The 27510-nt window shown below is 45.6% G+C and overlaps 2 protein-coding genes and 1 long non-coding RNA gene across 22 annotated transcripts in view; 2 read left to right on the plus strand and 1 right to left on the minus strand.

Moving 5' to 3' along the window:
- LOC127926322 (uncharacterized) overlaps positions 1 to 1073 on the plus strand; it is a 2523-nt gene extending 1450 nt beyond the window's left edge. The window contains exons 1-3 of one of the 6 annotated variants that reach the window (XM_052511751.1): positions 1 to 246; positions 353 to 511; positions 775 to 1073. The exon at positions 1 to 246 is cut by the window's left edge and continues 1450 nt beyond it. In XM_052511751.1, the coding sequence (XP_052367711.1) occupies positions 1 to 246; positions 353 to 511; positions 775 to 846 (477 nt within the window). In that variant the 3' untranslated portion in view covers positions 847 to 1073. The other 5 variants (XM_052511749.1, XM_052511752.1, XM_052511750.1 and 2 more) reach the window with 5 other exon arrangements.
- Positions 1 to 27510, plus strand: part of LOC118381297 (exportin-1-like) — a 76864-nt gene that overhangs the window by 38965 nt on the left and 10389 nt on the right. Inside the window, exons 10-26 of the mRNA XM_052511747.1 lie at positions 1088 to 1216; positions 2078 to 2236; positions 4573 to 4770; positions 5645 to 5783; positions 6603 to 6784; positions 8227 to 8425; positions 8552 to 8719; positions 8823 to 8990; positions 9054 to 9179; positions 9325 to 9534; positions 9793 to 9941; positions 10233 to 10409; positions 11406 to 11540; positions 16985 to 17168; positions 17461 to 17567; positions 21151 to 21345; positions 23707 to 23875. Of these exons, the coding sequence (XP_052367707.1) occupies positions 1088 to 1216; positions 2078 to 2236; positions 4573 to 4770; positions 5645 to 5783; positions 6603 to 6784; positions 8227 to 8425; positions 8552 to 8719; positions 8823 to 8990; positions 9054 to 9179; positions 9325 to 9534; positions 9793 to 9941; positions 10233 to 10409; positions 11406 to 11540; positions 16985 to 17168; positions 17461 to 17567; positions 21151 to 21345; positions 23707 to 23875 (2794 nt within the window). The remainder of the gene's footprint in view (positions 1 to 1087; positions 1217 to 2077; positions 2237 to 4572; positions 4771 to 5644; positions 5784 to 6602; positions 6785 to 8226; positions 8426 to 8551; positions 8720 to 8822; positions 8991 to 9053; positions 9180 to 9324; positions 9535 to 9792; positions 9942 to 10232; positions 10410 to 11405; positions 11541 to 16984; positions 17169 to 17460; positions 17568 to 21150; positions 21346 to 23706; positions 23876 to 27510) is intronic.
- Positions 14279 to 16052, minus strand: LOC127926323 (uncharacterized). 15 transcript variants are annotated; one of them, XR_008124004.1, is made up of 5 exons: positions 16021 to 16052; positions 15816 to 15860; positions 15471 to 15532; positions 15217 to 15247; positions 14279 to 15089 (listed from the first exon to the last, which is right to left on the minus strand). It is a non-coding gene; the product is annotated as an uncharacterized LOC127926323 (long non-coding RNA). The 15 variants fall into 15 exon arrangements; XR_008124003.1 differs by lacking the exon at positions 15816 to 15860 and adding an exon at positions 15912 to 15956; XR_008124007.1 differs by lacking the exons at positions 15471 to 15532; positions 15816 to 15860 and adding an exon at positions 15324 to 15387 and having other exon boundaries at positions 15217 to 15259.

The raw sequence follows: 27510 nt of genomic DNA on the forward strand, positions 1-27510 counted from the left end.
ACCTGGTTCCTCTCTACCCAGAACAGCCAGGAGAGGACTGGCCACCCCTCAGGCCTGGTTCCTCTCTACCCAGTACAGCCAGAAGAGGACTGGCCACCCCTCAGAACCTGGTTCCTCTCTACCCAGAACAGCCAGGAGAGGACTGGCCACCCCTCAGAGCCTGGTTCCTCTCTACCCAGTACAGCCAGAAGAGGACTGGCCACCCCTCAGAGCCTGGTTCCTCTCTACCCAGTACAGCCAGAAGAGGTCTGGCCACCCCTCAGAGCCTGGTTCCTCTCTACCCAGTACAGCCAGAAGAGGACTGGCCACCCCTCAGGGCCTGGTTCCTCTCTACCCAGTACAGCCAGAAGAGGACTGGCCACCCCTCAGAGCCTGGTTCCTCTCTACCCAGTACAGCCAGAAGAGGACTGGCCACCCCTCAGAGCCTGGTTCCTCTCTACCCAGTACAGCCAGAAGAGGACTGGCCACCCCTCAGAGCCTGGTTCCTCTCTACCCAGTACAGCCAGAAGAGGTCTGGCCACCCCTCAGAGCCTGGTTCCTCTCTACCCAGTACAGCCAGAAGAGGACTGGCCACCCCTCAGGGCCTGGTTCCTCTCTACCCAGTACAGCCAGAAGAGGACTGGCCACCCCTCAGAGCCTGGTTCCTCTCTACCCAGTACAGCCAGAAGAGGACTGGCCACCCCTCAGAGCCTGGTTCCTCTCTACCCAGTACAGCCAGAAGAGGACTGGCCACCCCTCAGAGCCTGGTTCCTCTACCCAGTACAGCCAGAAGAGGACTGGCCACCCCTCAGAGCCTGGTTCCTCTCTACCCAGTACAGCCAGAAGAGGACTGGCCACCCCACATAGCCTGGTTCCTCTCTACCCAGTACAGCCAGAAGAGGACTGGCCACCCCTCAGAGCCTGGTTCCTCTCTAGGTTTCTTCCTAGGGTCCTGCTTTCCAGGGAGTGAATCTGGCCACCGTGCTTCTACATCTGCATTGCTTGCTGTTTGGGGGTTTTATGCTGGGTTTCTGTACAGCACTTTGAGATATCAGCTGGTGTAAGAAGGGATGTATAAATACATTTGATTGGTTGATTGATTCTGTAGTTCCTGAACGTGCCGATGTTCCGCAACGTGACGTTGAAGTGTCTGACGGAGATCGCCGGCGTCAGTGTCAGCCAATACGAGGAGCAGTTTGTCAACCTCTTCACGCTCACCATGTGTCAACTCAAACAGGTGTGTATGTATATATATATATATATAAATAAACACACACACACACACACACACACACACACACACACAGACTGTCCAGTCAATCATCCATTGCTATTCTCCGTCTCCCTCCCCAGATGTAACACACACACACACACACACAGACTGTCCAGTCAATCATCCATTGCTATTCTCCGTCTCCCTCCCCAGATGTAACACACACACACACACACACACACACACACACACACACACACACACACACACACACACACACACACACACACACACACAGACTGTCCAGTCAATCATCCATTGCTATTCTCCCCAGATGTCTCCCTCCCCAGATGTAACACACACACACACACACACACACACACACACACAGACTGTCCAGTCAATCATCCATTGCTATTCTCCGTCTCCCCCCAGATGTAGACACACACACACACACACACACACAGACTGTCCAGTCAATCATCCATTGCTATTCTCCGTCTCCCTCCCCAGATGTAACACACACACACACAGACACACACACACAGACTGTCCAGTCAATCATCCATTCCTATTATCCCCCCAGATGTAACACACACACACACACACACACACACACACACACACACACACACACACACACACACACACACACACACACACACACACACACACACACACACACACACACACACACACACACACACACACACACACACAGACTGTCCAGTCAATCATCCATTCCTGGGACTCCCCAGATGGGACATGGTTACATCCACACACACACACACACACACACACACACACACACACACACACACACACACACACACACACAGACTGTCCAGTCAATCATCCATTCCTATTCTCCGTCTCCCTCCCCAGATGCTTCCCCTGAACACCAACATTCGTCTGGCGTACTCCAACGGTAAGGATGACGAGCAGAACTTCATCCAGAACCTCAGCCTGTTTCTCTGCACCTTCCTGAAGGAGCACGGTCAGCTCATCGAGAAGAGGCCCAACCTCCGAGAGACAATGATGGAGGTGAGAAACATACCGCAGCAGTTTCTCACAAAACGACTCTTTTCTCATTTCCTGAACACTGCTGGGCTTAGTTGATTCAAGCCCACTGGTTACATCCTGGGACTGGGTGGGACATGGTTACATCCTGGGACTGGGTGGGACATAGTTACATCCTGGGACTGGGTGGGACATGGTTACACCCTGGGACTGGGTGGGACATGGTTACACCCTGGGACTGGGTGGGACATGGTTACATCCTGGGACTGGGTGGGACATGGTTACATCCTGGGACTGGGTGGGACATGGTTGCATCCTGGGACTGGGTGGGACATGGTTACATCCTGGGACTGGGTGGGACATAGTGGAGAAGTAGAGGACATGGTTACACCCTGGGACTGGGTGGGACATGGTTACACCCTGGGACTGGGTGGGACATGGTTACATCCTGGGACTGGGTGGGACATGGTTACATCCTGGGACTGGGTGGGACATGGTTACATCCTGGGACTGGGTGGGACATGGTTACACCCTGGGACTGGGTGGGACATGGTTACATCCTGGGACTGGGTGGGACATGGTTACACCCTGGGACTGGGTGGGACATGGTTACACCCTGGGACTGGGTGGGACATGGTTACATCCTGGGACTGGGTGGGACATGGTTACACCCTGGGACTGGGTGGGACATGGTTACATCCTGGGACTGGGTGGGACATGGTTACATCCTGGGACTGGGTGGGACATGGTTACATCCTGGGACTGGGTGGGACATGGTTACATCCTGGGACTGGGTGGGACATGGTTACATCCTGGGACTGGGTGGGACATGGTTACATCCTGGGACTGGGTGGGACATGGTTACATCCTGGGACTGGGTGGGACATGGTTACATCCTGGGACTGGGTGGGACATGGTTACACCCTGGGACTGGGTGGGACATGGTTACATCCTGGGACTGGGTGGGACATGGTTACATCCTGGGACTGGGTGGGACATGGTTACATCCTGGGACTGGGTGGGACATAGTGGAGAAGTAGACTGGGTGGGACATGGTTACACCCTGGGACTGGGTGGGACATGGTTACACCCTGGGACTGGGTGGGACATGGTTACATCCTGGGACTGGGTAGGGACATGGTTACATCCTGGGACTGGGTGGGACATGGTTACATCCTGGGACTGGGTGGGACATAGGGACATACATCCTGGGACTGGGTGGGACATGGGTTACATCCTGGGACTGGGTGGGACATGGTTACATCCTGGGACTGGGTGGGACATGGTTACATCCTGGGACTGGGTGGGACATAGTGGAGAAGTAGAGGACATGGTTACACCCTGGGACTGGGTGGGACATGGTTACATCCTGGGACTGGGTGGGACATGGTTACATCCTGGGACTGGGTGGGACATGGTTACATCCTGGGACTGGGTGGGACATGGTTACATCCTGGGACTGGGTGGGACATGGTTACATCCTGGGACTGGGTGGGACATGGTTACATCCTGGGACTGGGTGGGACATAGTGGAGAAGTAGAGGACATGGTTACACCCTGGGACTGGGTGGGACATGGTTACATCCTGGGACTGGGTGGGACATGGTTACATCCTGGGACTGGGTGGGACATGGTTACATCCTGGGACTGGGTGGGACATGGTTACATCCTGGGACTGGGTGGGACATAGTGGAGAAGTAGAGGACTTGGGAAAAGGCCTGGGTTTCTTTACAACGATCAAGTCAACGTTAATGCAGGTGAGGTTGGAAACACAAGGGGGCTGTTATGAAAACCACTAAACACTAAATATACAAAACAGATCCTTCAAATTAAACAAGTAACCCTTCCCTCCTCCCCTCTTCCCCCACCTCCTCCTCTCTCTCTCTCTTTCTCTCCCCTCCTCTCTCTCTCCTCCTCCTCTCCTCTCCTCCCAATTCCCCTCCTCCTCTCTCTCTCTCTCTCTCTCTCTCTCTCTCTCTCTCTCTCTCTCTCTCTCTCTCTCTCTCTCTCTCTCTCTCTCTCACCCCCCCTCTCCTCCTCTCTCTCCTCTCCTCCTCCCCCTCCTCTCCTCCCCTCTCTCCCCACCTCCTCTCCTCCCCCCTCTCTACTCCTCTCTCTCCTCCCTCTCCCCCTCTCCTCTCCTCCTCCCCCTCCTCTCCTCCCCTCTCTCCCCACCTCCTCTCCTCCTCCCCCCTCTCTACTCCTCTCTCTCCTCCTCCCTCTCCTCTCCCTCTCCTCTCTCTCCTCCTCTCTATCCTCCTAATCCTCTCACCTCCTCCCCCTCTCCTCTTCTCCTCTCTATCCTCCTAATCCTCTTACCTCCTCCTCCTCTCCTCCTCCCCTCTCCTCTCCTCCTCCAGGCTCTCCACTACATGCTGCTGGTGTCTGAGGTGGAGGAGACAGAGATCTTTAAGATCTGTCTGGAGTACTGGAACCATCTGGCTGCAGAGCTTTACAGGGAGAGTCCCTTCTCCACCTCCACCTCCCCCCTGCTGTCTGGATCACAACACTTTGATGTCCCTCCTCGCAGACAGCTCTACCTGCCTGTACTCTCCAAGGTGACCAGACAGACAGACGGACAGACAGGCCGGACTGACTGGGAGACTGGCAGACAGACAGACACACTCTTGTCTCTCTCTCTGTGTGTCTGTGTCTCTCTCTGTGTGTCTGTGTCTCTCTCTCTGTGTGTCTGTGTCTCTCTCTGTGTGTCTGTGTCTCTCTCTCTGTGTCTGTGTGTCTCTCTCTGTGTGTCTGTGTGTCTCTCTGTGTGTCTGTGTGTCTCTCTGTGTGTCTGTGTGTCTCTCTGTGTGTCTGTGTCTCTCTCTCTCTGTGTCTGTGTCTCTCTCTCTGTGTGTCTGTGTGTCTCTCTGTGTGTCTGTGTCTGTGTCTCTCTCTGTGTGTCTGTGTGTCTCTCTCTGTGTCTGTGTCTGTGTCTCTCTCTCTGTGTGTCTGTGTGTCTCTCTGTGTGTCTGTGTCTCTCTCTCTGTGTGTCTGTGTGTCTCTCTGTGTGTCTGTGTCTCTCTCTCTGTGTGTCTGTGTGTCTGTGTGTCTCTGTGTGTCTGTGTCTCTCTCTCTCTGTGTCTGTGTGTCTCTCTCTGTGTGTCTGTGTGTCTCTCTGTGTGTCTGTGTCTCTCTCTCTCTCTGTGTCTGTGTCTCTCTCTCTGTGTCTGTGTCTCTCTCTCTGTGTCTGTGTCTCTCTCTGTGTGTCTGTGTGTCTCTCTCTGTGTCTGTGTGTCTCTCTCTGTGTGTCTGTGTGTCTCTCTCTGTGTGTGTGTCTCTCTCTGTGTGTCTGTGTCTCTCTCTCTCTGTGTCTGTGTCTCTCTCTCTGTGTCTGTGTCTCTCTCTGTGTGTCTGTGTCTCTCTCTCTGTGTGTCTGTCTCTGTGTCTGTGTCTCTCTCTGTGTGTCTTGACGGCTGTTGATGTTGGTAACAGGTGCGTCTGCTGATGGTGAGCCGCATGGCCAAGCCGGAGGAGGTGCTGGTGGTGGAGAACGACCAGGGAGAGGTGGTACGAGAGTTCATGAAGGACACAGACTCCATCAACCTCTACAAGAACATGAGAGAGACACTGGGTACGTCACACGTGTGTGTGGGGGGGCAGCAGGTGGAATATAGCAGGTGGAATAGTTATGTGTGACTTTCTACATTTAGACTGATTGTCAGTTTCCTTTGTGGACATCACATCACTGTACAGCACCACTAGTTCAATAAGGACCCTAGTCTATTGACTTGATCTACACTCTAAACTCTCTGTGATCGTCTCTCTCTCTCTCCTCTCTCTGTCTCGCTCGCTCTCTCTCTCTTTCTGTCTCGCTCTCTCTTTCTGTCTCGCTCTCTCTGTCTCTGTCTCTGTTTCTGTCTCTCTGTGTCTCTTGTCTCTCCTCTCTCTGTGATCGTCTCTCTCTCTCTCTCTCTCTGTCTCTCTCTCTCTCTGTCTCTCTCTCTCTGTCTCGCTCTCTCTCTCTCTCTTTCTGTCTCTCTCTCTCTCTCTGTCTCTGTCTCTGTCTCTCTGTCTCTCTGTCTTTCTCTCTCTGTCTCTGTTTCTGTCTCTCTCTCTGTTTCTCTCTCTCTGTCTCGCTCTCTGTCTCTCTGTTTCTCTGTCTCGCTCTCTCTCTGTCTCTCTGTTTCTCTCTGTCTCGCTCTCTCTCTGTCTCTCTCTGTCTTTCTCTCTGTCTCTCTCTCTCGCTGTTTCTCTCTCTCGCTCTCTGTCGCTCTCTGTCTCGCTCTCTCTCTGTCGCTCTCTGTCTCGCTCTCTCTCTGTCTCTCTCTGTCTCTCTCTCTCGCTGTTTCTCTCTCTCGCTCTCTCTCTGTCGCTCTCTGTCTCGCTCTCTCTCTGTCGCTCTCTGTCTCGCTCTCTCTCTGTCTCTCTGTCTCTCTCTCTCTCTCTCTAGTGTACCTGACCCATCTGGACTATGCAGACACGGAGCGTATAATGACAGAGAAGCTTCATAACCAGGTGAACGGTACAGAGTGGTCCTGGAAGAACCTCAACACACTGTGCTGGGCTATAGGGTCCATCAGTGGAGCCATGCACGAAGAGGACGAGAAGAGGTTCCTGGTCACTGTCATCAAGGTACGGAGGCCACCTAGGGACAAGTATAATGGTATAACGGAGAGAGTAAAATGGGATTCATGTAGAGGGTTGATGACCAGAAGGCTTTAGGAGAATGTTGAGCAGCATCTTTCTCTTTAGAATGTTGAGCAGCATCTTTCTCTTTAGGAGAATGTTGAGCAGCATCTTTCTCTTTAGGAGAATGTTGAGCAGCATCTTTCTCTTCAGGAGAATGTTGAGCAGCATCTTTCTCTTCAGGAGAATGTTGAGCAGCATCTTTCTCTTCCGGAGAATGTTGAGCAGCATCTTTCTCTTCCGGAGAATGTTGAGCAGCATCTTTCTCTTCCGGAGAATGTTGAGCAGCATCTTTCTCTTCCGGAGAATGTTGAGCAGCATCTTTCTCTTTAGAATGTTGAGCAGCAACTTTCTCTTTAGGAGAATGTTGAGCAGCATCTTTCTCTTCAGGAGAATGTTGAGCAGCATCTTTCTCTTTAGGAGAATGTTGAGCAGCATCTTTCTCTTTAGGAGAATGTTGAGCAGCATCTTTCTCTTCAGGAGAATGTTGAGCAGCATAGCATCTTTCTCTTCAGGAGAATGTTGAGCAGCATCTTTCTCTTTAGAATGTTGAGCAGCAACTTTCTATTTAGAATGTTGAGCAGCAACTTTCTACTTAGAATGTTGAGCAGCATCTTTTTCTTCGGGAGAATGTTGAGCAACATCTTTCTCTTTAGAATGTTGAGCAGCAACTTTCTCTTTAGAATGTTGAGCAGCATCTTTCTCTTTAGAATGTTGAGCAGCATCTTTCTCTTCAGGAGAATGTTGAGCAGCATCTTTCTCTTTAGGAGAATGTTGAGCAGCATCTTTCTCTTTAGGAGAATGTTGAGCAGCATCTTTCTCTTCAGGAGAATGTTGAGCAGCATCTTTCTCTTTAGGAGAATGTTGAGCAGCATCTTTCTCTTTAGGAGAATGTTGAGCAGCATCTTTCTCTTCAGGAGAATGTTGAGCAGCATCTTTCTCTTCAGGAGAATGTTGAGCAGCATCTTTCTCTTCAGGAGAATGTTGAGCAGCATCTTTCTCTTCAGGAGAATGTTGAACAGCATCTTTCTCTTTAGGAGACTGTTGAGCAGCATCTTTCTCTTCAGGAGAATGTTGAGCAGCATCTTTCTCTTTAGGAGAAGGATGAGAATGGGAGTTTGTTTGGTGGATATTTAGTTGAGCTGATGGACAATGTGACAGAGATGCAGGAGGGGAAGATGTGCTGCCTCTCTGGACACACTGGGCCTCAAGGATGAACATATAGCTCATCTATTGTCCAAAGGCTCTCTGTTATCCATCTGTCTAACTTGTGTGTGTGTGTGTGTGTGTGTGTGTGTGTGTGTGTGTGTGTGTGTGTGTGTGTGTGTGTGTGTGTGTGTGTGTGTGTGTGTGTGTGTGTGTGTGTTTGTGTGTGTGTGTGTGTATAGGATCTGCTGGGTCTATGTGAACAGAAGAGGGGAAAGGACAATAAGGCCATCATTGCCTCCAATATCATGTACATCGTGGGCCAGTACCCTCGCTTCCTCAGAGCCCACTGGAAGTTCCTCAAGACCGTCGTCAATAAACTCTTTGAGTTCATGCACGGTGAGAGAACTAACTGTCTGTCTGTGTGCCTGGTGTACAGAGGTGAGAGAACTAACTGTCTGTCTGTGTGCCTGGTGTCCAGAGGTGAGAGAACTAACTGTCTGTCTGTGTGCCTGGTGTCCAGAGGTGAGAGAACTAACTGTCTGTCTGTGTGCCTGGTGTCCAGAGGTGAGAGAACTAACTGTCTGTCTGTGTGCCTGGTGTACAGAGGTGAGAGAACTAACTGTCTGTCTGTGTGCCTGGTGTACAGAGGTGAGAGAACTAACTGTCTGTCTGTGTGCCTGGTGTACAGAGGTGAGAGAACTAACTGTCTGTCTGTGTGCCTGGTGTACAGAGGTGTACAGAGAACTAACTGTCTGTCTGTCTGTGTGCCTGGTGTACAGAGGTGAGAGAACTAACTGTCTGTCTGTGTGCCTGTCTGTGTGCCTGGTGTACAGAGGTGAGAGAACTAACTGTCTGTCTGTGTGCCTGGTGTACAGAGGTGAGAGAACTAACTGTCTGTCTGTGTGCCTGGTGTACAGAGGTGAGAGAACTAACTGTCTGTCTGTGTGCCTGGTGTACAGAGGTGAGAGAACTAACTGTCTGTCTGTGTGCCTGGTGTCCAGAGGTGAGAGAACTAACTGTCTGTCTGTGTGCCTGGTGTACAGAGGTGAGAGAACTAAGTACAGAGGTGAGAGAACTAACTGTCTGTCTGTGTGCCTGGTGTACAGAGGTGAGAGAACTAACTGTCTGTCTGTGTGCCTGGTGTACAGAGGTGAGAGAACTAACTGTCTGTCTGTGTGCCTGGTGTCCAGAGGTGAGAGAACTAACTGTCTGTCTGTGTGCCTGGTGTACAGGGTGACAGAACTAACTGTCTGTCTGTGCCTGGTGTCCAGACACTGTTCTGGTGTCCAGAGGTGAGAGAACTAACTGTCTGTCAAGTCTGTGTGCCTGGCCCAGAGGTGAGAGAACTAACTGTCTGTCTGTGTGCCTGGTGTCCAGAGGTGAGAGAACTAACTGTCTGTCTGTGTGCCTGGTGTACAGAGGTGAGAGAACTAACTGTCTGTCTGTGTGCCTGGTGTACAGAGGTGAGAGAACTAACTGTCTGTCTGTGTGCCTGGTGTCCAGAGGTGAGAGAACTAACTGTCTGTCTGTGTGCCTGGTGTACAGAGGTGAGAGAACTAATGTGCCTGGTGTCCAGAGGTGAGAGAACCTGTCTGTGTGCCTGGTGTACAGAGGTGAGAGAACTAACTGTCTGTCTGTGTGCCTGGTGTACAGAGGTGAGAGAACTAACTGTCTGTCTGTGTGCCTGGTGTACAGAGGTGAGAGAACTAACTGTCTGTCTGTGTGCCTGGTGTACAACAGGTGAGAGAACTAACTGTCTGTCATGCCTGGTGACCTGCACTGTCCTGTGTGCCTGGTGTACAGAGGTGAGAGAACTAACTGTCTGTCTGTGTGCCTGGTGTACAGAGGTGAGAGAACTAACTGTCTGTCTGTGTGCCTGGTGTACAGAGGTGAGATAACTAACTGTCTGTCTGTGTGCCACCAGACACAACTGTCTGTCCTGCAGGTCACAGAGGTGAGAGAACTAACTGTCTGTCTGTGTGCCACAGACACACACACACACTGTCTGTCTGTGTGCCACACACACACACACTGTCTGTCTGCCTGGTGTACACACTGTCACACTGGTGTACTGTGACCTGCAGCCACAGACAGGACAACACACACCTGTGACCTGGTGTACAGAGGTGGAGAACACACACACACACACACACACACAGACACACACACAGAGACCCACACACACACACACACACATCTGTGACCTGCAGCCACAACAGGACACACACACACCTGTGACCTGCAGCCACAACAGGTACACACACACACACACACACACACACACACACACACACACACACACACACACACACACATCTGTGACCTGCAGCCACAACAAGTACACACACACACACACACACCTGTGACCTGCAGCCACAGCAGGTACACACACACACACATCTGTGACCTGCAGCCACAACAGGTACACACACACACACACACACACACCTGTGACCTGTAGCCACAACAGGTACACACACACGTGCGACGAGATCCTCAACAACATCAACTCCATCATCATGACCTTTAACCCCAACAGACAGGTCAGCCTCAGGCCCTAGAAATGCGACGACTAGAGAGGACTATACCTGTCATTCACTCAGCCCAAACTAAAAGGCGTGTATTAGAGGGCATGTTGAAATGGGTTCAAACACACACCAAGCTGTAGAAATGGATTGAGTAGAGAGGACTCTGTCATGTCTACTGAAAAAGCTCTGGGATTCAGAACATTTGAACATTTCCAGTCTAACCATTAAAACCCAGATTGTCTTTCTCTGTTTCTTGTATCTGTGTTCATTATTACTAACGCTGACAAAAGTTACAAACCTTGACCATCCCTCAGTGCTGATGTTATGTTGGTGTGTACGTTCCAAGCTGTAGAAACACACTGACTAGATGGGACTTGATCTCTATGTCTACTGAGAAGCATTACGCTGACTCAGAGCAGAATCTAGTATTTGTGTATCTATCTCTGTCTACTGAGAAGCATTACGCTGACTCAGAGCAGAATCTAGTATTTGTGTATCTACCTCTGTCTACTGAGAAGCATCACGCTGACTCAGAGCAGAATCTAGTATTTGTGTATCTATCTCTGTCTACTGAGAGGCATCACGCTGACTCAGAGCAGAATCTAGTATTTGTGTATCTATCTCTGTCTACTGAGAGGCATCACGCTGACTCAGAGCAGAATCTAGTATTTGTGTATCTACCTCTGTCTACTGAGAAGCATCACGCTGACTCAGAGCAGAATCTAGTATTTGTGTATCTATCTCTGTACTGAGAAGCATCACGCTGACTCAGAGCAGAATCTAGTATTTGTGTATCTACCTCTGTCTACTGAGAAGCATCACGCTGACTCATCAGAATCTAGTATTTGTGTATCTATATATGTTCTGGGTCTCCTGTGTGTGTTGTGCAGGTCCATACGTTCTACGAGGCCGTGGGGTACATGATCGGAGCCCAGACAGACCAGGCAGTACAAGAGCATATCATAGAGAAATACATGTTACTACCTAACCAGGTGTGGGACAGCATCATTCAACAGGCCACCAAGGTACGTCACTCCTGTAATAATGAATCTAGTCACTCCTGTACTAATGAATCTAGTCACTCCTGTAATAATGAATCTAGTCACTCCTGTAATAATGAATCTAGTCACTCCTGTAATAAGAATCTAGTCATTCCTGTAATAATGAATCTAGTCACTCCTGTAGTAATGAATCAGTCACTCCTGACTCATAATGAATCTAGTCATTCCTGTATCTATAATGAATCTGGGTCTCCTGTGTAATGAATCTAGTCAGGTCCATAGTAATGAATCTAGTCACTCCTGTAATAATGAATCTAGTCACTCCTGTGGTAATGAATCTAGTCACTCCTGTAATAATGAATCTAGTCACTCCTGTAATAATGAATCTAGTCACTCCTGTAATAATGAATCTAGTCACTCCTGTAATAATGAATCTAGTCACTCCTGTAATAATGAATCTAGTCACTCCTGTAATAATGAATCTAGTCACTCCTGTAATAATGAATCTAGTCACTCCTGTAATAATGAATCTAGTCACTCCTGTAATAATGAATCTAGTCACTCCTGTAATAATTAATCTAGTCACTCCTGTAATAATGAATCTAGTCACTCCTGTAATAATGAATCTAGTCACTCCTGTAGTAATGAATCTAGTCACTCCTGTAATAATGAATCTAGTCACTCCTGTGGTAATGAATCTAGTCACTCCTGTAATAATGAATCTAGTCACTCCTGTAGTAATGAATCTAGTCACTCCTGTAATAATGAATCTAGTCACTCCTGTAATAATGAATCTAGTCACTCCTGTAATAATGAATCTAGTCACTCCTGTAATAATGAATCTAGTCACTCCTGTAATAATGAATCTAGTCACTCCTGTAATAATGAATCTAGTCACTCCTGTAATAATGAATCTAGTCACTCCTGTCGTAATGAATCTAGTCCCTCATGTAATAATGAATCTAGTCCCTCATGTAATAATGAATCTAGTCACTCATGTAATAATGAATCTAGTCACTCCTGTAGCAATGAATCTAGTCACTCCTGTAATAATGAATCTAGTCACTCCTGTAGTAATGAATCTAGTCACTCCTGTAGTAATGAATCTAGTCACTCCTGTAATAATGAATCTAGTCACTCCTGTAATAATGAATCTAGTCACTCCTGTAATAATGAATCTAGTCACTCCTGTAGTAATGAATCTAGTCACTCCTGTAGTAATGAATCTAGTCACTCCTGTAATAATGAATCTAGTCACTCCTGTAATAATGAATCTAGTCACTCCTGTAATAATGAATCTAGTCACTCCTGTAATAATGAATCTAGTCACTCCTGTAATAATGAATCTAGTCACTCCTGTAATAATGAATCTAGTCACTCCTGTAATAATGAATCTAGTCACTCCTGTAATAATGAATCTAGTCACTCCTGTAATAATGAATCTAGTCACTCCTGTAATAATGAATCTAGTCACTCCTGTAATAATGAATCTAGTCACTCCTGTGGTAATGAATCTAGTCACTCCTGTAATAATGAATCTAGTCACTCCTGTAATAATGAATCTAGTCACTCCTGTAATAATGAATCTAGTCACTCCTGTAGTAATGAATCTAGTCACTCCTGTAATAATGAATCTAGTCACTCCTGTAATAATGAATCTAGTCACTCCTGTAGTAATGAATCTAGTCACTCCTGTAATAATGAATCTAGTCACTCCTGTAATAATGAATCTAGTCACTCCTGTAATAATGAATCTAGTCACTCCTGTAGTAATGAATCTAGTCACTCCTGTAGTAATGAATCTAGTCACTCCTGTAATAATGAATCTAGTCACTCCTGTAATAATGAATCTAGTCACTCCTGTAATAATGAATCTAGTCACTCCTGTAATAATGAATCTAGTCACTCCTGTAATAATGAATCTAGTCACTCCTGTAATAATGAATCTAGTCACTCCTGTAATAATGAATCTAGTCACTCCTGTAATAATGAATCTAGTCACTCCTGTAATAATGAATCTAGTCACTCCTGTAATAATGAATCTAGTCACTCCTGTAGTAATGAATCTAGTCACTCCTGTAATAATGAATCTAGTCACTCCTGTGGTAATGAATCTAGTCACTCCTGTAATAATGAATCTAGTCACCCCTGTAGTAATGAATCTAGTCACCCCTGTAATAATGAATCTAGTCACTCCTGTAATAATGAATCTAGTCACTCCTGTGGTAATGAATCTAGTCACTCCTGTAATAATGTATCTAGTCACTCCTGTAATAATGAATCTAGTCACTCCTGTAATAATGAATCTAGACACTCCTGTAATAATGAATCTAGTCACTCCTGTCGTAATGAATCTAGTCCCTCATGTAATAATGAATCTAGTCCCTCATGTAATAATGAATCTAGTCACTCATGTAATAATGAATCTAGTCACTCCTGTAATAATGAATCTAGTCACTCCTGTAAATAATGAATCTAGTCACTCCTGTAATAATGAATCTAGTCACTCCTGTAGTAATCAATCTAGTCACTCCTGTAATAATGAATCTAGTCACTCCTGTAGTAATGAATCTCATCACTCCTGTAATAATCAATCTAGCCACTCCTGTAATAATGAACCTAGTCACTCCTGTAGCAATGAATCTAGTCACTCCTGTAATAATGAATCTAGTCACTCCTGTAGTAATGAATCTAGTCACTCCTGTAGTAATGAATCTAGTCACTCCGGTAATAATGAATCTAGCCACTCCTCTAAAAATGAATCTAGTCACTCCGGTAATAATGAATCTAGTCACTCCTGTAGTAATGAATCTAGTCACTCCTGTAATAATGAATCTAGTCACTCTTGTAGTAATGAATCTAGTCACTCCTGTAATAATGAATCTAGTCACTCCTGTAATAATGAATCTAGTCACTCCTGTAATAATGAATCTAGTCACTCCTGTAATAATGAATCTAGTCACTCCTGTAATAATGAATCGAGTCACTCCTGTAATAATGAATCTAGTCACTCTGTAATCATTCATTTCACACTTCTTTCATATTTTGTACATGTTTTGTAAATAAGCTAAAATCCCCCCAGTGAGAAGGTGACTGGATAGGACAGTGAGTAAGACCGGAGGGAGGGAGAGAGTTGTCCTGAAGAGCAGTGTGTCTGATTGAAACCCATGTCAGGACTGCTATGTACATGTGTTCAGCTGCTGGAGAACACCAGGTCACAGAAATACCTGTAGTAGTACCCCTTTCCTGTAGTCAAAGACCTGTAGTAGTACCCCTTTCCTATAGTCAGATCTGTAGTAGCTACCCCTTTCCTATAGTCAGACCTGTAGTAGTACCCATTTCCTGTAGTCAGACCTGTAGTAGTACCTCTTTCCTATAGTCAGACCTGTAGTAGTACCCCTTTCCTATAGTCAGACCTGTAGTAGTACCCCTTTCCTGTAGTCAAAGACCTGTAGTAGTACCTCTTTCCTATAGTCAGACCTGTAGTAGTACCTCTTTCCTATAGTCAGACCTGTAGTAGTACCTCTTTCCTATAGTCAGACCTGTAGTAGTACCTCTTTCCTATAGTCAGACCTGTAGTAGCTACCTCTTTCCTGTAGTCAGACCTGTAGTAGTACCTCTTTCCTGTAGTCAGACCTGTAGTAGCTACCTCTTTCCTGTAGTCAGACCTGTAGTAGCTACCTCTTTCCTGTAGTCAGACCTGTAGTAGTACCTCTTTCCTATAGTCAGACCTGTAGTAGTACCTCTTTCCTGTAGTCAGACCTGTAGTAGCTACCTCTTTCCTGTAGTCAGACCTGTAGTAGCTACCTCTTTCCTGTAGTCAGACCTGTAGTAGCTACCTCTTTCCTATAGTCAGACCTGTAGTAGCTACCTCTTTCCTGTAGTCAGACCTGTAGTAGCTACCTCTTTCCTGTAGTCAGACCTGTAGTAGCTACCTCTTTCCTGTAGTCAGACCTGTAGTAGTACCTCTTTCCTATAGTCAGACCTGTAGTAGTACCTCTTTCCTGTAGTCAGACCTGTAGTAGTACCTCTTTCCTGTAGTCAGACCTGTAGTAGTACCTCTTTCCTGTAGTCAGACCTGTAGTAGTACCTCTTTCCTATAGTCAGACCTGTAGTAGTACCTCTTTCCTATAGTCAGACCTGTAGTAGCTACCTCTTTCCTGTAGTCAGACCTGTAGTAGCTACCTCTTTCCTGTAGTCAGACCTGTAGTAGCTACCTCTTTCCTGTAGTCAGACCTGTAGTAGCTACCTCTTTCCTGTAGTCAGACCTGTAGTAGTACCTCTTTCCTATAGTCAGACCTGTAGTAGCTACCTCTTTCCTATAGTCAGACCTGTAGTAGCTACCTCTTTCCTATAGTCAGACCTCTAGTAGCTACCTCTTTCCTATAGTCAGACCTGTAGTAGCTACCTCTTTCCTATAGTCAGACCTGTAGTAGCTACCTCTTTCCTATAGTCAGACCTCTAGTAGCTACCTCTTTCCTATAGTCAGACCTCTAGTAGCTACCTCTTTCCTATTGTCAGACCTGTAGTAGTACCTCTTTCCTATAGTCAGACCTCTAGTAGCTACCTCTTTCCTATAGTCAGACCTGTAGTAGCTTACTCTTTCCTATAGTCAGACCTGTAGTAGCTACCTCTTTCCTGTAGTCAGACCTGTAGTAGCTACCTCTTTCCTATAGTCAGACCTCTAGTAGCTACATCTTTCCTATTGTCAGACCTGTAGTAGTACCTCTTTCCTGTAGTCAGATCTGTAGTAGTACCCCTTTCCTATAGTCAGACCTGTAGTAGTACCTCTTTCCTATAGTCAGACCTGTAGTAGTACCTCTTTCCTATAGTCAGACCTCTAGTAGCTACCTCTTTCCTATAGTCAGACCTCTAGTAGCTACCTCTTTCCTATAGTCAGACCTCTAGTAGCTACCTCTTTCCTATAGTCAGACCTGTAGTAGTACCTCTTTCCTATAGTCAGACCTCTAGTAGCTACCTCTTTCCTATAGTCAGACCTGTAGTAGCTACCTCTTTCCTATAGTCAGACCTGTAGTAGCTACCTCTTTCCTATAGTCAGACCTGTAGCAGTACCCTTTTCCTGTAGTCAGACCTCTAGTAGCTACCTCTTTCCTATAGTCAGACCTGTAGTAGCTACCTCTTTCCTATAGTCAGACCTGTAGCAGTACCTCTTTCCTGCAGTCAAAGACCTGTAGTCTCAGTCTGATGATCACTAAAGTACCCTTCTCTTAAATCTCTACCCAGTACAGCCAGGAGAGGACTGGCCACCCCTCGGAGCCTGGTTCCTCTCTCGGTTTCTTCCGAGGTTCCTGCTTTCCAGGGAGTTTATCCTAGACACCGTGCTTCTACATCTGCATTGCTTGCTGTTTCTGGTTTTCGGATGGGTTTCTGTACAGCGCTTTATGACATCTGCTGATGTAAAAAGGGCTTTATAAATGACATGTGATTGGTTGACTCCACTCTGTTAGAACGTGGACATTCTGAAGGACCCAGAGACGGTGAAGCAGCTCGGCAGCATCCTGAAGACCAACGTCCGGGCCTGTAAGGCCGTGGGACACCCCTTCGTTATCCAGTTAGGACGCATTTATCTGGACATGCTCAACGTCTACAAGTGCCTCAGCGAAAACATCTCCGCAGCCATCCAGACCAACGGTCAGTGGGGGGATGGGGTGGGCTGGGCTGGGGGATGTGTCCTCTCCTCATGCGTCTGTTCTCTTGGCGGTGTGTCCTTTCCTCATGCGGTTGTTCTCTTGGCGGTGTGTCCTCTCCTCATGCGTCTATTCTCTTGGCGGTGTGTCCTTTCCTCATGCGGTTGTTCTCTTGGCGGTGTGTCCTCTCCTCATGCGTCTATTCTCTTGGCGGTGTGTCCTTTCCTCATGCGGTTGTTCTCTTGGCGGTGTGTCCTCTCCTCATGCGTCTATTCTCTTGGCGCTGTGCGTTTCAGGAGAGATGGTGACGAAACAGCCCCTGATCAGAAGTATGAGGACGGTGAAAAGAGAGACGCTCAAACTCATCTCCGGCTGGGTTAGCAGATCCAGCGACCCACAGATGGTGAGATACAGATATATATACACATCTGACAGGAAGATATTGGTGCTACATGTATCAGATATATACACATCTGACAGGAAGATATTGGTACTACATATATCAGGATATATACACATATATCAGATATATTCACATCTGACAGGAAGATATTGGTACTACATATATCAGGATATATACACATCTGACAGGAAGATATTGGTACTACATATATCAGGATATATACACATCTGACAGGAAGATATTGGTACTACATATATCAGGATATATACACATCTGACAGGAAGATATTGGTACTACATATATCAGATATATTCACATCTGACAGGAAGATATTGGTACTACATATATCAGGATATATACACATCTGACAGGAAGATATTGGTACTACATGTATCAGATATATACACATCTGACAGGAAGATATTGGTACTACATATATCAGGATATATACACATCTGACAGGAAGATATTGGTACTACATATATCAGATATATACACATCTGACAGGAAGATATTGGTACTACATATATCAGGATATATACACATCTGACAGGAAGATATTGGTACTACATATATCAGGATATATACACATCTGACAGGAAGATATTGGTGCTATATGTATCAGGATATATTGTTACTACATACAGTTGAAGTCAGAAGTTTACACACACTTATTTTGGAGTCCTTTTTTTCAACCATTCCACAAATGTCTTGTTAACAAACTATAGTTTTGGCAAGTCGGTTAGGACATCTACTTTGTGCATGACACAAGTAATTTTTCCAACAATTGTTTACAGACATATTTTTTAACTTATAATTCACTGTATCACAATTCCAGTGGGTCAGAAGTTTACATACACCAAGTTGACTGTCCCTTTAAACAGCTTGGAAAATTCCAGAAAATGATGTCATGGCTTTAGAAGCTTCTGATATGCTAATTATCATAATTTGAGTCAATTGGAGGTGTACGTGTGGATGTATTTCAAGGCCTACCTTCAAACTAAGTGCCTCTTTGCTTGACACCATGGCATCAGGAGGAAGGAAAATTATGTGGATATATTGAAGCAACATCTCAAGACATCAGTCAGGAAGTTAAAGCTTGGTCGCAAATGGGTCTTCCAAATGGACAATGACCCCAAGCATACTTCCAAAGTTGTTGCAAAATGGCTTAAGGACAACAAAGTCAAAGTGTTGGAGTGGCCATCACAAAGCCCTTACCTCAATCCTATAGAAAATGTGTGGCAGAACTGAAAAGGCGTGTGTCCGAGCAAGGAGGCCTACAAACCTGACTCGGTTACACCAGGTCTGTCAGGAGGAATGGGCATAAATTCACCCAATTTATTGTGGGAAGCTTGTGGAAGGCTACACAAACCTCTGACCCAAGTTAAACAATTTTTAGGCAATGCTACTAAATACTAATTAAGTGTATGTAAACTTCTGACCCACTGGGAATGTGATGAAAAAAATAAAAGCTGAAATAAATCATTCTCTCTACTATTATTCTGACATTTCACATTCTTAAAATAGTGGTGATCCTACTTGACTTAAAACAGGAAATTCTGACAAGGATTAAATGTCAGGAATTGTGAAAAACTGAGTTGAAATGTATTTGGCCAAGGTGTATGTAAACATCCGACTTAAACTGTATATCAGGATATATTGGTACTACATATATCAGGATATATTGGTACTACATATATCAGGATATATTGTTACTACATGTATCAGGATATATTGGTACCACATGTATCAGGATATATTGGTACTACGTGTATCAGGATATATTGGTACTACATGTATCAGGATATATTGGTACTACATGTATCAGGATATATTGGTACCACATGTATCAGGATATATTGGTACCACATGTATCAGGATATATTGGTACTACATGTATCAGGATATATTGGTACCACATGTATTTGGCCAAGGTGTATGTAAACATCCGACTTAAACTGTATATCAGGATATATTGGTACTACATATATCAGGATATATTGGTACTACATATATCAGGATATATTGGTACCACATGTATCAGGATATATTGGTACTACATGTATCAGGATATATTGGTACTACATGTATCAGGATATATTGGTACTACATGTATCAGGATATATTGGTACCACATGTATCAGGATATATTGGTACCACATGTATCAGGATATATTGGTACTACATGTATCAGGATATATTGGTACTACATGTATCAGGATATATTGGTACTACATGTATCAGGATATATTGGTACTACATGTATCAGGATATATCGGTACTAGACAGAAAATACTTCTCCACCCTAGACTGTCCAACCGGACTGTTTAAAGCAGTACGTGTCAGTCCTGTGTGTACTCCAGGAATGGATTGGGGAAACTCTCCCCTTAATTCTTGAGGACGTGGTACCGAGGTGGGAACCACAATCAGCGGAAATGTTAGAGCGCCACCTATAGAGGTTGATAAACCTCAAACTTTCATTAAAATTGACATACAATATATTGAATTAAAGCTACACTCGTTGTGAATCTATCCACCAAGTCAGATTTGTAAAATGCTTTTCGGCGAAAGCATGAGAAGCTATTATCTGATACCATGCACCCTCAAAATACTGCAGCGTCACCTAACACGACAGATTTTGCGTTAGCCTGTGCAAACCAAAAACGCTGAAATAAAATATAAAACATTCATTACCTTTGACGAGCTTCTTTCTTGGCACTCCTAGATGTCCCATAAACATCATTTAGGGTCTTTTTTTCGATTAAATCGGTCCATATATAGCCTAGATATCGATCTAAGAATACTGTGTGATAAACGGAAAAAAATAGCGTTTCATAACGTAACGTCATTTTTTAAAATTCAAAAAGTCGACGATAAACTTTCACAAAACACTTCAAAATACTTTTGTAATGCAACTTTAGGTATTAGTACACGTTAATAAGCGATAAAATTCATCAGGAGGCGATGTAAATTCATTAGCTGTCGGTGGCCAAAACATGTCCGAAGAGAGCTCGACCAAAACATCCGGTCGGAGACCGGAGGGAAGGAGTTCCCCTGATTCGGTTAGACCAAGAATCAATTGCGAATCAAATGACAAGACTCTAGACAACGTGTGGGAGCTGTAGGCAGTGTAACCTCGGCCTACTTTAATTCGGTTCACTTTGAACAATTCCTTGAAGTCACGGATGGATATTTTTTTCAATTTTCAGTGATCATATTTTCATGCACTTTTCGATGAAACGCACGTTCTGTTAAAGCCACAGCCGTGATTTAACCAGTTTTAGAAACGTCTGAGTGTTTTCTATCCACACATACTAATCATATGCATATACTATATTCCTGGCATGAATAGCAGGGCGCTGAAATGTTGCACGATTTTTAACAAAAAGCTGCGAAAAGCTGCTTGAATTCTCAACTTCCTTAAGAGTTTGAAAGACAACCGTGTTGGTCACTTAGTCCTTAGTAACAAACACACACACTGACCTCAGTCCTGTTCTACAGTAACCTGGTGAGAACATAACAACATTCCTTCCTCTGCCGCGTTGATCTGTCCGTTGATCCGTCCGGTGTTCCTTCCTTCCAGGTGGGGGAGAACTTTGTTCCGCCGCTGCTCGACGCCGTTCTCATCGACTACCAGCGCAACGTCCCCGCCGCCCGGGAGCCCGAGGTCCTCAGCACCATGGCAACCATCGTCAACAAGCTGGGCGGACACATCACCGGGGAGATCCCGCAGATCTTCGATGCCGTGTTCGAATGCACGCTCAACATGATCAATAAAGTAAGTATCAGCATTATTAATAGTGGGTGTTGTTCTAAACTTTCATCTTTATAGTTTATAAAATGTACTCTTAACATGTTGATGTCATTATGGCTGTAAATCCTTGACATAGTAGGCACAATTTGTCAAAAGTACAAACCAAACTACCAAAACATCCAATGATGTGATTTATAAATAAATGATCTGGGTTCCTGAAAGGATTGACCTCAATAATATATAAACAACTTTTGGAAAGCTCATATTCTGAACTAGACATTAAAAGAGTAAATTCTACAGATCTAATTGAATCTGAACAACGCTTTAACTGGAACAGAATATGGACAAATCTGACCTTGGCATCCCATAATCTGAGGGTGTAGGAAGCATGGTTTCTGGGTGGGGAGGGAGGATGTGGGTGGGGACTGAGGGGGGGATGGGTCGGGTTATCTTGTATGCATTGATTTGATTGTTTTTGTACCTGTAACCATCCTCTGAAACAAGACAAATGACAACAAAATAAGTCCATTTAAAGAGGTAGTTCACTAAGACCCCCATTTCCATACTGACTGTAGGGGGTCTCTCTCCATGGAGTGTTCCATGTCCATACTGACTGTAGGGGGTCTCTCCATGGAGTGTACCATTTCCATACTGACTGTAGGGGTCACTCTCCATGGAGTGTTCCATTTCCATACTGACTGTAGGGGGTCTCTCTCCATGGAGTGTTCCATGTCCATACTGACTGTAGGGGGTCTCTCTCCATGGAGTGTTCCATTTCCATACTAACTGTAGGGGGTCTCTCTCCATGGAGTGTTCCATTTCCATACTAACTGTAGGGGGTCTCTCTCCATGGAGTGTTCCATTTCCATACTGACTGTAGGGGGTCTCTCTCCATGGAGTGTACCATTTCCATACTAACTGTAGGGGTCTCTCTCCATGGAGTGTCCCATTTCATTAATAACTGTAGGGGTCTCTCTCCATGGAGTGTTCCATTTCCATACTGACTGTAGGGGGTCTCTCTCCATGGAGTGTTCCATTTCCATACTAACTGTAGGGGGTCTCTCCATGGAGTGTTCCATTTCCATACTAACTGTAGGGGGTCTCTCCATGGAGTGTTCCATTTCCATACTGACTGTAGGGGTCTCTCTCCATGGAGTGTTCCATTTCCATACTGACTGTAGGGGTCTCTCTCCATGGAGTGTTCCATTTCCATACTGACTGTAGGGGGTCTCTCTCCATGGAGTGTTCCATTTCCATACTAACTGTAGGGGTCTCTCCATGGAGTGTTCCATTTCCATACTAACTGTAGGGGGTCTCTCTCCATGGAGTGTTCCATTTCCATACTGACTGTAGGGGGTCTCTCCATGGAGTGTTCCATTTCCATACTGACTGTAGGGGGTCTCTCCATGGAGTGTTCCATTTCCATACTGACTGTAGGGGTCTCTCCATGGAGTGTTCCATTTCCATACTGACTGTAGGGGGTCTCTCTCCATGGAGTGTTCCATTTCCATACTAACTGTAGGGGGTCACTCTCCATGGAGTGTTCCATTTCCATACTAACTGTAGGGGGTCTCTCCATGGAGTGTACCATTTCCATACTGACTGTAAGGGGTCTCTCCATGGAGTGTTCCATTTCCATACTGACTGTAAGGGGTCTCTCCATGGAGTGTTCCATTTCCATACTGACTGTAGGGGGTCTCTCTCCATGGAGTGTTCCATTTCCATACTGATTGTAGGGGGTCTCTCTCCATGGAGTGTTCCATTTCCATACTGACTGTAGGGGGTCTCTCTCCATGGAGTGTTCAATTTCCATACTGATTGTAGGGGGTCTCTCTCCATGGAGTGTTCCATTTCCATACTGACTGTAGGGGGTCTCTCTCCATGGAGTGTTCCATTTCCATACTAACTGTAGGGGTCTCTCCATGGGGTCTGTAGGGGTCTCTCCATGGAGTGTTCCATGGGGGTCTCTCCATGGAGTGTTCCATTTCCATACTGACTGTAAGGGGGGTCTCTCCATGGAGTGTTCCATTTCCATACTGACTGTAAGGGGTCTCTCCATGGAGTGTTCCATTTCCATACTGACTGTAGGGGGGGGTCACTCTCCATGGAGTGTTCCATTTCCATACTGACTGTAGGGGGTCTCTCTCCATGGAGTGTTCATTTCCATACTGACTGTAAGGGTCCATGGAGTGTCCATTTCCATGGAGTGTTCCATTTCCATACTGACTGTAGGGGGTCTCTCCATGGAGTGTTCCATTTCCATACTGACTGTAGGGGGTCACTCCATGGAGTGTTCCATTTCCATACTGACTGTAGGGGTCTCTCTCCATGGAGTGTTGTCGGTTGGTTCTCATCAATATGTCCCGTCTCTCTCTCTCCCTCCAGGACTTTGAGGAGTACCCGGAACACAGGACTCATTTCTTCTACCTGCTGCAGGCGGTCAACTCCCATTGTTTCCCAGCATTCCTGGCTATCCCTCCGGCCCAGTTCAAACTGGTGCTGGACTCCATCATCTGGGCCTTCAAACACACCATGAGGAACGTGGCCGACACAGGTGAGGCTTGAACACACACACACACACACACACACACACACACACACACACACACACACACACACACACACACACACACACACACACACACACAAGTGCTTTCCTTTACGAATGACAGCACATGAATGAAATCGTCCACATGTATTGATTACATCTTTACACATCTTTACAAATCTTTTTTTTTTAAAGCAGTATTCAAATCCATAGGATGTAGTGATTATAGTAGTCATATCTAGTAAAAAACAAAGTTCCAAATGCTGGGCCTAATACAGTATATAAGAGGTCATACAATCAGTTTTGTAGTGATTCTTATGTTAATGTAAATGATATTTGCTGGTCTGTGGTGTGTAATGAGAAGCAACCAGACGCTGCACTTAACACGTTTCATGAAATGGCTTCTTCCAGTTACTTAATAAGCACGCACCCATTTAGAAAATGACTGTAACAACGGTTAAATCCCCCCCGGACTGATGAATACAAAAATGATTGTACGGTTGAGAGGGAGGAGGCAAAAAGAATGACACATGAGTCTGGATGCACATCCGATTTGGCTAAAGTACTGCAAATTAAGAAATAATGTGACTAAACTGAATGAAAAGAATAAGAAACTATACTATGAAACAAAGATAAATTATATAAAGAGTGATAGTAAAAAAAGCTTTGGAGCATCTGAAATTACATTTGGGGCACAAAGGTAAACTCAGCTCCATCATTCATTGAATCAGATGGCTCATTAATCACAAAACACACTGATATTGCCAACTACTTTAATTATATATTTTCATTGGCAAGATTAGCAAATTTAGGCATGACATGCCAGCAACAAATGCTGACTTTACACATCCAAGTATAACTGAGCAAATTATGAAAGACAAGCATTGTCCTTTTTAATTCCGTAAAGTGAGTGTGGAAGAGGTGAACAAATGATTGTTGTCTATCAACATAATAGCGGACGATATTGGCACTCCTATTTTCCATATCTTCAATCTCAGCCAACAAGGAAGTGTGTGCCTTCGGGCCTGGAGGGAAGCTAAATTCATTCTGATACCCAAGAATAGTAAAGCCCCCTTTACTGGCTCAAATAGACAACCAATCAGCCTGTTACCAACCCTTAGTAAACTTTTGGGGAAAATGGTGTTTGACCAGACACAATGCTATTTTACAGTGAACAAATTGACAACGTGACTTTCAGCGCTCTTATAAGGAAGGGCGTTCAACATGCACGGCACTTACATAAATGACTGACGATTGGCTGAGACAAATTGATGATAAAAAGGTTATGGAAGCTGTTTTGTTAGATATCAGTGCATCTTTTTCACATTATTGATCATAGTCTGCTGCAGGAAAAACGTATGTGTTATGGCTTTACATCCCCTGCTATAATGTGGATAAAGAGTTACCTGTCTAACAGAACACAGAGGGTGTTCTTTAATGGAAATCTCTCCAACATAATCCAGGTAGAATCAGGAATTCCCCAGGGCAGCTGTCTAGGCCCCTTTCTTTTTTTCAATCCTTACTAATGACCTTTGAGTAAAGCCAGTGTGTCAACATATGTGGATGACTCAACACTATACACGTCAGCTACTACAGTCGGTGAAATCACTGCAACACTTAACAAAGAGCTGCAGTCAGTTTCAGAATGGGTGGCAAGGAATAAGTTAGTCCTAAATATTTACAAATCTAAAATCATTGTATTTGGGACAAGTCATTCACTAAACCCTAAACCTCAGTTAAATATTGTAATGAAATCGAGCAAGTTGAGGTGACTAAACTGCTTGGAGTAACCCAGGACTGTCATAGTCAAAACATGTTGATACAACAGTAGCTAAGATGGGGAGAAGTCTGTCCATAAAAAGCGCTGCTCTGCCTTCTTAACAACACTATCAACAAGGCAGGTCCTACAGGCCCTAGTTTAGTCGCATCTGGACTACTATCCAGTCATGTGGTCAGGTGCCACAAAGAGGGACAGGAAAAGTACAATTGTCTCAGAACAGGGCAGCACGGCTGTCTCAGAACAGGGCAGCACGGCTGTCTCAGAACGGGGCAGCACGGCTGTCTCAGAACGGGGCAGCACGGCTGTCTCAGAACAGGGCAGCACGGCTGTCTCAGAACAGGGCAGCACGTCTGTCTCAGAACAGGGCAGCACGGCTGTCTCAGAACAGGGCAGCACGGCTGTCTCAGAACGGGGCAGCACGGCTGTCTCAGAACGGGGCAGCACGGCTGTCTCAGAACGGGGCAGCACGGCTGTCTCAGAAAGGGGCAGCACGGCTGTCTCAGAACAGGGCAGCACGGCTGTCTCAGAACAGGGCAGCACGGCTGTCTCAGAACAGGGCAGCACGGCTGTCTCAGAACAGGGCAGCACGGCTGTCTCAGAACAGGGCAGCACGTCTGTCTCAGAACAGGGCAGCACGGCTGTCTCAGAACAGGGCAGCACGGCTGTCTCAGAACGGGGCAGCACGGCTGTCTCAGAACGGGGCAGCACGGCTGTCTCAGAAAGGGGCAGCACGGCTGTCTCAGAACAGGGCAGCACGGCTGTCTCAGAACAGGGCAGCACGGCTGTCTCAGAACAGGGCAGCACGGCTGTCTCAGAACAGGGCAGCACGGCTGTCTCAGAACAGGGCAGCACGGCTGTCTCAGAACAGGGCAGCACGGCTGTCTCAGAACAGGGCAGCACGGCTGGCCCTTAAATGTACACGGAGAGCTAACATTAATAATATGCATGTCAATCTCCCCTGGCTCAAAGTAGAGAAGAGAGATTGACTTCATCACTGCTTGTTTTTGTAAGAAGTGTTGACAAGCTGAATGCACCGAGCTGTCTGTTTAAACTAGAGGTCGACTGATTAATCGGAAACGGACGATTAATTAGGGCCGATTTCAAGTTTTCATAACGATCGGTAATCTGCATTTTTGGACACCGATTATGGCTGATTACATTGCACTCCACGAGGAGACTGCATGGCAGGCTGACTACCTGTTATGTGAGTGCAGCAAGGAGCCATGGTAAGGTGTTAGCTAGCATTAAACTTATCTTATAAAAAACAATCTTAACATAATCACTAGTTAACTACACATGGTTGATGATATTACTAGGTTAACTAGCTTGTCCTCCGTTGCATATAATCGATGCGGTGCCCGTTAATTTGTCATTGAATCACAGCCTACTTCGCCAAACATTTACATTTAAGTCATTTAGCAGACGCTCTTATCCAGAGCGACTTACAAACGGGTGATTTAACAAGCGCATTCGCGAAAAAAGCACTGTCGTTGCACCAGTGTGTACCTAACCATAAACATCAATGCCTTTCTTAAAATCAATACACACGTATATATTTTTAAACCTGCATATTTAGTTAACATTGCCTGCTAACATGAATTTCTTTTAACTAGGTAAATTGTGTCACTTCTCTTGTGTTCTGTGCAAGCAGAGTCAGGGTATATGCAGCAGTTTGGGCCGCCTGGCTCGTTGCGAACTGTGTGAAGATAATTTCTTCCTAACAAAGACAGTAATTAATTTGCCAGAATTGTACATAATTTTGACATAACATTGAAGGTAGTGCAATGTAACAGCAATATTTAGACTTAGGGATGCCACCCGTTAGATAATTCACTGAAAGAATAAACGTTTTGTTTTCGAA

This window comes from Oncorhynchus keta, unplaced genomic scaffold (genome assembly GCF_023373465.1).
Source record: "Oncorhynchus keta strain PuntledgeMale-10-30-2019 unplaced genomic scaffold, Oket_V2 Un_contig_7430_pilon_pilon, whole genome shotgun sequence".
In the NCBI taxonomy this organism is placed as follows: domain Eukaryota; kingdom Metazoa; phylum Chordata; class Actinopteri; order Salmoniformes; family Salmonidae; genus Oncorhynchus; species Oncorhynchus keta.